The sequence below is a fragment of the Lontra canadensis genome, unplaced genomic scaffold, assembly GCF_010015895.1.
Source record: "Lontra canadensis isolate GAN:19392208 unplaced genomic scaffold, GSC_riverotter_1.0 scaffold25, whole genome shotgun sequence".
Taxonomy (NCBI): domain Eukaryota; kingdom Metazoa; phylum Chordata; class Mammalia; order Carnivora; family Mustelidae; genus Lontra; species Lontra canadensis.
The window spans coordinates 20166223-20176413 of NW_022631019.1; the positions used below are offsets into that span (position 1 = coordinate 20166223).

At 38.2% G+C, this 10191-nt stretch overlaps 1 protein-coding gene across 1 annotated transcript in view; it reads left to right on the forward strand.

Moving 5' to 3' along the window:
* Positions 1-8437, forward strand: part of STX12 (syntaxin 12) — a 43731-nt gene extending 35294 nt beyond the window's left edge. Inside the window, exons 8-9 of the mRNA XM_032863897.1 lie at positions 5322-5404; positions 6903-8437. Of these exons, the coding sequence (XP_032719788.1) occupies positions 5322-5404; positions 6903-6995 (176 nt within the window). The 3' untranslated portion in view covers positions 6996-8437. The remainder of the gene's footprint in view (positions 1-5321; positions 5405-6902) is intronic.
* The last annotated feature ends 1754 nt before the right edge of the window (positions 8438-10191 follow it).

Here is a 10191-nt window from a genome sequence, read left to right on the forward strand (position 1 = left end):
CCCCCCCCCCCCCTCACGATTTGGGATCTCTTCTGATTTGGCTAAAGCATATTTTCCTGGGGTTGTTGCCACCCTTTTAGTATTTTACTTACTCCTTCATATACTCTTATCTGGACAAAATGACAAGGCGGAAAAATTCACCACAAAAAAAAGAACAAGAGGCAGTACCAAAGGCTAAGGACCTAATCAATACAGACATTGGTAATATGTCAGATTTAGAGTTCAGAATGACTATTCTCAAGGTTCTAGCTGGGCTCGAAAAAGGCATGGAAGATATTAGAGAAACCCTCTCGGGAGATATAAAAGCCCTTTCTGCAGAAATAAAAGAACTAAAATCTAATCAAGTTGAAATAAAAACTATTAATGAGGTGCAATCAAAAATGGAGGCTCTCACTGCTAGGATAAATGAGGCAGAAGAAAGAATTAGCGATATAGAAGACCAAATGACAGAGAATAAGGAAGCTGAACAAAAGAGGGACAAACAACTACTGGACCACGAGGGCAGAATTCGAGAGATAAGTGACACCATAAGACGAAACAACATTAGAATAATTGGGATTCCAGAAGAAGAAGAAAGAGAGAGGGGAGCAGAAGGTATATTGGAGAGAATTTCCCCAATATGGCAAAGGGAACAAGCATCAAAATCCAGGAGGTTCAGAGAACCCCACTCAAAATCAATAAGAATAGGTCCACACCCCGTCACCTAATAGTCAAATTTACAAGTCTTAGTGACAAAGAGAAAATCCTGAAAGCAGCCCGGGAGAAGAAGTCTGTAACATACAATGGTAAAAATATTAGATTGACAGCAGACTTATCCACAGAGACCTGGCAGGCCAGAAAGAGCTGGCATGATATATTCAGAGTACTAAACGAGAAAAACATGCAGCCAAGAATACTATATCCAGCTAGGCTATCATTGAAAATAGAAGGAGAGATTAAAAGCTTCCAGGACAAACAAAAACTGAAAGAATTTGCAAACACCAAGCCAGCTCTACAGGAAATATTGAAAGGGGTCCTCTAAGCAAAGAGAGAACCTAAAAGTAGTAGATCAGAAAGGAACAGAAACAATATACAATAGCAGTCACCTTACAGGCAATACAATAGCACTAAATTCATATCTCTCAATAGTTACCCTGAATGTTAATGGGCTAAATGCCCCAATCAAAAGACACAGGGTATCAGAATGGATAAAAAAACAAAACCCATCTATATGTTGCATACAAGAAACTCATTTTAAACCCGAAGACACTTTCAGATTTAAAGTGAGGGGGTGGAAAAGAATTTACCATGCTAATGGACATCAGAAGAAAGCAGGAGTGGCAATCCTTATATCAGATCACTTAGATTTTAAACCAAAGACTATAATAAGAGATGAAGATGGACACTATATCATACTCAAAGGATCTGTCCAACAGAAGATCTAACAATTGTAAATATCTATGCCCCTAACGTGGGAGCAGCCAACTATATAAACCAATTAATAACAAAATCAAAGAAACACATCGACAATCATACAATAATAGTAGGGGACTTTAACACTCCCCTCACTGAAATGGACAGATCATCCAAGCAAAAGATCAACAAGGAAATAAAGGCCTTAAATGACACACTGGACCAGATGGACATCACAGATATATTCAGAACATTTCATCCCAAAGCAACAGAATACACATTCTTCTCTAGTGCACCTGGAACATTCTCCAGAATAGATCACATCCTTGGTTCTAAATCAGGTCTTAACTGTTATCAAAAAATTGGGATCATTCCCTGCATATTTTCAGACCACAATGCTCTGAAGCTAGAACTCAATCGCAAGAGGAAATTTGGAAAGAACCCAAATATATGGCGACTAAACAGCATCCTTCTAAAGAATGAATGGGTCAACCAGGAAATTAAAGAAGAATTGAAAAAATTCATGGAAACAAATGATAATGAAAATACAACAGTTCAAAATCTGTGGGACACAACAAAGGCAGTCCTGAGAGGAAAATATATAGCGGTACAAGCCTTTCTCAAGAAACAAGAAAGGTCTCAGGTACACAACCTAACCCTACACCTAAAGGAGCTGGAGAAAGAACAAGAAAGAAACCCTAAACCCAGCAGGAGAAGAGAAATCATAAAGATCAGAGCAGAAATCAATGAAATAGAAACCAAAAAAACAATAGAACAAATCAACGAAACTAGGAGCTGGTTCTTTGAAAGAATTAATAAGATTGATAAGCCCCTGGCCAGACTTATCAAAAAGAAAAGAGAAAGGACCCAAATAAATAAAATCATGAATGAAAGAGGAGAGATCACAACTAACACCAAAGAAATACAGACAATTATAAGAACATATAATGAGCAACTCTATGCCAACAAATTTGACAATCTGGAAGAAATGGATGCATTCCTAGAGACATATAAACTACCACAACTGAACCAGGAAGAAATAGAAAGCCTGAACAGACCCATAACCAGTAAGGAGATTGAAACAGTCATCAAAAATCTCCAAACAAACAAAAGCCCAGGGCCAGACGGCTTCCCGGGGGAATTCTACCAAACATTTAAAGAAGAACTAATTCCTATTCTCCTGAGACTGTTCCAAAAAATAGAAATGGAAGGAAAACTTCCAAACTCATTTTATGAGGCCAGCATCACCTTGATCCCCAAACCAGACAAGGATCCCATCAAAAAAGAGAACTACAGACCAATATCCTTGATGAACACAGATGCAAAAATTCTCACCAAAATACTAGCCAATAGGATTCAACAGTACATTAAAAGGATTATTCACCACGACCAAGTGGGATTTATTCCAGGGCTGCAAGGTTGGTTCAACATCCGCAAATCAATCAATGTGATACAACACATTAATAAAAGAAAAAACAGGAACCATATGATACTCTCCATAGATGCTGAAAAAGCATTTGACAAAGTACAGCATCCCTTCCTGATCAAAACTCTTCAAAGTGTAGGGATAGAGGGCACATACCTCAATATTATCAAAGCCATCTATGAAAAACCCATCGCAAATATCATTCTCAATGGAGAAAAACTGAAAGCTTTTCTGCTAAGGTCAGGAACACGGCAGGGATGTCCGTTATCACCACTGCTATTCAACATAGTACTAGAAGTCCTAGCCTCAGCAATCAGACAACAAAAAGAAATTAAAGGCATCCAAATCGGCAAAGAAGAAGTCAAAGTATCACTCTTCGCAGATGATATGATACTATATGTGGAAAACCCAAAAGACTCCACTCCAAAACTGCTAGAACTTGTACAGGAATTCAGTAATGTGTCAGGATATAAAATCAATGCACAGAAATCAGTCGCATTTCTCTACACCAACAACAAGACAGAAGAAAGAGAAATTAAGGAGTCCATCCCATTTACAATTGCACCCAAAACTATAAGATACCTAGGAATAAACCTAACCAAAGAGACTAAGAATCTATACACAGAAAACTATAAAGTACTCATAAAAGAAATTGAGGAAGACACAAAGAAATGGAAAAATGTTCCATGCTCCTGGATTGGAAGAATAAATATTGTGAAAATGTCTATGCTACCTAAAGCAATCTACACATTTAATGCAATTCCTATCAAAGTACCATCCATTTTTTTCAAAGAAATGGAACAAATAATCCTAAAATTTATATGGAACCAGAAAAGACCGCGAATAGCCAAAGGAATATTGAAAAAGAAAGCCAGAGTTGGTGGCATCACAATTCCGGACTTCAAGCTCTATTACAAAGCTGTCATCATCAAGACAGCATGGTACTGGCACAAAAACAGACACATAGATCAATGGAACAGAATAGAGAGCCCAGAAATAGACCCTCAACTCTATGGTCAACTAATCGACAAAGCAGGAAAGAATGTCCAATGGAAAAAAGACAGCCTCGTCAATAAATGGTGTTGGGAAAATTGGACAGCCACATGCAGAAAAATGAAATTGGATCATTTCCTTACACCACACACGAAAATAGACTCAAAATGGATGAAGGACCTCAATGTGAGAAGGAATCCATCAACATCCTTGAGGAGAACACAGGCAGCAACCTCTTTGACCTCAGCCGCAGCAACATCTTCCTAGGAACATCGCCAAAGGCAAGGGAAGCAAGGGCAAAAATGAACTATTGGGATTTTATCAAGATCAAAAGCTTTTGCACAGCAAAGGAAACAGTTCACAAAACCAAAAGACAACTGACAGAATGGGAGAAGATATTTGCAAACGACATATCAGATAAAGGGCTAGTGTCCAAAATCTATAAAGAACTTAGCAAACTCAACACCCAAAGAACAAATAATCCAATCAAGAAATGGGCAGAAGACATGAACAGACATTTCTGCAAAGAAGACATCCAGATGGCCAACAGACACATGAAAAAGTGCTCCATATCACTCGGCATCAGGGAAATACAAATCAAAACCACAATGAGATACCACCTCACACCAGTCAGAATGGCTAAAATTAACAAGTCCGGAAATGACAGATGCTGGCGAGGATGCGGAGAAAGGGGAACCCTCCTACACTGTTGGTGGGAATGCAAGCTGGTGCAACCACTCTGGAAAACAGCATGGAGGTTCCTCAAAATGTTGAAAATAGAACTACCCTATGACCCAGCAATTGCACTGCTGGGTATTTACCCTAAAGATACAAACATAGTGGTCCGAAGGGGCACGTGCACCCGAATGTTTATAGCAGCAATGTCTACAATAGCCAAACTATGGAAAGAACCTAGATGTCCATCAACAGACGAATGGATAAAGAAGATGTGGTATATATATACAATGGAATACTATGCAGCCATCAAAAGAAATCTTGCCATTTGCGACAACGTGGATGGAACTAGAGGGTATCATGCTTAGCGAAATAAGTCAATCAGAGAAAGACAACTATCATATGATCTCCCTGATATGAGGGAGAGGAGATGCAACATGGGGGGGTTAATGTGGTAGGAGAAGAGTAAATGAAACAAGTTGGGATTGGGAGGGAGACAAACCATAAGTGACTCTTAATCTCACAAAACAAACTGAGGGTTGCTGGGCAGAGGGGGGTTGGGAGGGGGGGTTATGGACATTGGGTAGGGTATGTGCTATGGTGAGTGCTGTGAAGTTTGTAAATGTGGAGATTCACAGACCTGTACCCCTGGGGGGGAAAAAAAAATATATATATATATATATATGTTTATAAAAAATAAAATTATAAAAAAAAAAAGAAAAAAGAAATTCTTTCTTCAAAAAAAAAAAAGAGTGTGTTTAATTTGCAATCTTGAAACATCTGATTTGGTAAAAACATCCACTGCCCTCCTTTTTTTTTTTTTTTTTTTTTGCAGATAGCATAGAAGCCAATGTGGAAAGCTCAGAGGTACATGTAGAGAGAGCAACTGACCAGTTACAGCGAGCTGCTTACTATCAGGTAAGAGCACATACCCAGGAAAGTCACTGGGCTGCCGACTTCACGAGCCATCACAGCTCATTGACACACTGAGAACAGCTGCAGCCTTTGGCTTAGGTTTAAGCTGGAGGCCGGTGGTCGCAGTTGATGTGGTGGTCCATTTGTAATATTTTCCTCTGTAGAGAAATCTACAAAAAGACATCAGTCCTTGAATAAACTAATACAGAAGCCTTTTAGCTACAAAGCTAACCCCATTAGCTGGCATGCTACCTAAATCTGGTATAAAGCTAATTTTATATTATGAACAGCTAAAATTTGTTTCAATTAGTATAGTAATAGGTACAAAGTAAGACTTTGTGGATACTTTATGTTGACTGTGGCCACAGAGGATGGACATAAAATCAGTTCTAACTGCTAGTTGTGAATAAAGAGGGGGTTCTCATTTTTCTATGAATAAATGGGAGTTAATTGTTCTACTTTGTATGAAGTGATATTTTTTTTACATAGTAGCTGAAATGCTGGTTTTGTGACTTTTACCTGAGTCTTTATCTCAAGTGTACAAATACTGTAAATGAGGTCCTTTTCATTTCCTCTCCATTTGGTGCTGTATGATTTTTTAGGTGTAAACAGCATTTCAGTCATTTTCCATGTTCCTAGGATAGTTGTATTTTACCTGGAAATGTTCTTAAAGAAATTTGTATTTAATAATAGTGTTTCCTTTTAAAAACTGAGTGATGATGTTAGTGTCAGACAGTAAAGGAAATATGAAGTAAATTATAGGCATCCACTCAATATTATGTGGGAATTAAAAGAGATGTTTATAATAACAACAATTTTATGCTAAAATAGTAAGTGAGAAAAATGTCAAACATACAGTGTGATCCCAATTCTGTCAGATAACAATATGCATAGATAAAAGATCATGAGAAAATACAATAAAAATGTCAGCAATTTTATCTGTAGGTAATTATTTTCTTTGTATTTTTTAAGATGAACACAGAATTTTATAATTGGTATAAAACCTTTATTAAAATACATATGCACAACGGGGTGCCTGGATGGCTCAGTGGGTTAAAGCCTCTGCCTTTGGCTCGGGTCGTGATCCCGGGGTCCTGGGATCAAGCCCCACATCGGGCTCTCTGCCTGGCAGGGAGCCTGCTTCCTCTTCTCTCTCTGCCTGCCTCTCTGCCTACTTGTGATCTCTGTCAAATAAATAAATAAAATCTTAAAAAAAAAAAACCCCACATATGCACAAATAACTTATTTTATTACAAATAATGCCTAGCAGCATAGGTATAAACAATCCCTTTGCAGAAATGTATTAGGGGATCTGGAATTAAAACTGGCACTACTGCCTTGTGCTGATAACTGTTGAGATTTGGGGAAGGTCTCTGAATATTTGTGCACAGATAGAGTTAATGCTGGATTACGAGGAGGCAGATTTATGAAGCACTCTTGGAGTCTCAGCAAAAATTTTACTTGTCTCATGAGTGTCTTCTTTGTATATTTTTCTCCTCAGAAAAAATCTCGCAAGAAGATCTGTATCCTGGTGCTTGTCCTGTCTGTCATTATCGTAATCTTGGTACTTATTATCTGGCGAATTTATAAATGAAGTGATTGCCTCCGAGCCGCCTTCTGCTGAGCTGTTTTCAAGGGCACCTGCTTCCTGGAGTCTTGCCAGAACAAACTGATCACAAGAAGAGAGCATACACCAGAATGTCCTGTAATAATTTAGTTAGAAAATAACTACTAACTAGTCCTTTGGAATTAGTGACCCGTGGAGACAGTATTTATCAATTTATGTATACATTTTATTGATTTCTCAAATTAGGAATTAATTTATGTGGATTTTGCTTTCTCTTGTATTCTGGTTGCCCTTCATCTCCAAGTGTTTACTGAAAATTCCATTCTAGATATTCTTGTTTTGACAGGTGACACTACAGTCTTGTAATATTGTCATTTTATGTGTATACTAGATTCACCTTTTTCTAGCCGCTGAGATGGAATTACTTTCTGACAGCCAGCACATTTGTCAGAAACCATATAATAAGCTGATACTTTTTATTATTTAACATTTTAGTTTGAATTTCAAAGAAGCCTATTCTCTATCTGCTTTGAAAGATTTTGGCAACGTATTTAACGAGAAAGTAAAAAAAAAAAAAAAGGCACATTTAATCCCAATTAAAAGTATCTATTTGAGCTGGCCAATCATCAAGGTACCCATTAACGGGGTTTAAAGTTTACCTTATTATCTGCTAGTGTCATCCATAGCCATTCATCTGCACACACACTAAACCATCTTGTTCACTTTTTTAAGAGGTTAATTTAATTTAACATTATGCTCTCTGGGGTCCCTCTCCCCCTGTCTGTATAGAAAGGGAGAATTAGACAAAGCATGCTTTTGGAAAGCAAATAGGAACTATTTGGAATGATTTAAACTTTTTGTTATTGTTCACTTGTGGTTCTACATTCCTGGTGAATGATGAATATTGCTGTCAAAAGGCTGCCCCTTCCCCATAAGGGTTGCTGGGCATTTGATGGCAGGAAGATTTTAAAAGCTAGATTGAAGTTGGTTTAAAATTTAGTTCTGTGAACCTGTGATAAAGTGAAGAAAAGGTTCATTTTTGTAAATACTGATGGTTTGGAATAGTGATGTTAGACTTATCCTAATTTATGAACAAGAGATTAATCTCCATGCATAGTTTTAGACAAAAAAAATGTTTCAATAAAAGATTGCTGTCTTGTAATAGAAATGTTGTCCACTTCCCTTTTTCACACAGGTCTAGAGCCGTTAAAGGGAATATAATTTCTGTAGGCTTACACATAAGTGTAAATTGGGCCAATGATTTCAGATCATCCTTTAGTGAATTAGAGGACTGGGCTACCCTGGATATATTTATGTTCATTTCTTCCACTCTGTTTAGTGTCAATCTCCTTTTTACCAAACTAATGTGAATAGTAGGGAAACAAGGGCCCAGATGCCCAAGTTTCTTTGTACTCTTGCACCATTCCACTCCTTAATACAAATAAACATTTTAAAAGCTTTTGTAGTAAGTTTTTATGAGTTAACCTGTGGTAGCTATTAGGTAATTTGCTGTCCTGAGAAAAATTGAACCTGGCAAGAAGACTGGAGGTCAGTTGATTGGTTTGGGGGTGGAATAAGGGCTGCTGCTGCCCTCTCCTTGAAAAACAGGATGACACCCAATTGGGGTGTCACAGTGGCCCAAGCAGCAGCTTCAGGGCTTATTCCTCGGTTCCACAATCATGGCCCCTTCAGCTCCAAAATTACAGCTGGACTTGGGTACATCATTTGTAACATTTCAGACAAAAATTCCTGATTGTGAAAATTGGTTTCAGTTTGGGTTAAATGAAGCTATTCATAGTTCTGTTCTATAATACTGTGTAATCCAGTGGTGGTGGTGGTAATAGTGGTTGTGGGTAGCAAGTTTGACCTTGGCTTAGAATTCGAATGGCCTGGAGTTTAGGGTAGTTGCCATGAGGTTCTGCTAGATGATCTTAATAAACCTGTTCACAGAATCCTCCTTATCTGTGCTTTGTTTGTCTTTGGGGGGAAGGGGGCACCATGGTCGAGGACAGTGGTTTTTAACCATGGCTTCACATTAGAAACTAAAAAAATACTGATACCTCGGTGCCCCGCCACAAGATTTTAATTCAATTAGTCTGGAGTATAGACTGGGCATTTAAAAGCTCTAGATAATTCTCAGGTATAACCATGGTTGAGAGCCATTAGTTTGGAGGTCAAAAGCCAGACCGGAGCACAGAAGGCTGAAGAATCTTGGCTCTGCCATTAACTTGCCCTAGGTATTTGGGTAAGTCATTTAACCTATAGGCCCTAAGTTTTCCCAGTAACTCTCTTCTAGTTATAACATTTTTTTTAAAGATTTTATTTATTTATTTGACAGAGAGTTCACAAGTAGGCTGAGAGGCATGCAGAGAGAGGGGGAGGCAGGCTCCCTGCTGAGCAGAAATCCCTATGTGGGGCTCAATCCCAGGACCCTGAGATCATGACCTGAGGTGGAGGCAGAGACTTAACCCACTGAGCCACCTAGGGGCTCCTCTATAACATTTTCTGATTATAAGGATCCACAGGGGTTTAGTCTGAGCATACGGATTCTATTTGCCTTGGTATTTCTTTCCTTTTCTCTTCCCCTTTCTCCTTCCTTTATGGAATTTTCTGGAAGCACTAAGCAGTTCTACCATTTTTTTCAAGTAAATTAAAACTATAGTATTATATCGGGTAAAGTAGAAATGTCATTGTGGGCCTTTCCTTTGGGAATGTTCTAGAACAAGAACTTGTAGCTGCTAGACTGATGCTCCCAGGGCAGGTTTTGTCTTACCTCCTAAGGGGTGGTGATACACATTGCCTTATACCATTGAGCAACAATATCAAATTGGAATTACATTGCATCAGTGCAAAGTTAAACACCCTAAGCCGCCTCCATTCATTTTTTCAATTGAAGTATAACCGGCATACAGTATTACATAGTTTCAGGTATACAACATAGTGATTTGATATCTATATACAATATGAAATGGTCACCACAGAAGTCCTGTCACCATCTGTCACCAAAGTTTTTACATTATGGATGATATTACCTATGCTGTTACATAATGTCCCCATGAGTTATTCTATAACTGGAAGTTTGTACCTCTGAATCCCCTTCACTTATTTTGCCTGCCGCCGACCCCTCCCCACTCTGGTAACCAGTAGTTTGTCTCTTGTATATAAGAGTCTGTTTCTGTTTTATTTTCTTTGTTCATTTGTTTTGTTTTCTAGATTCCATATA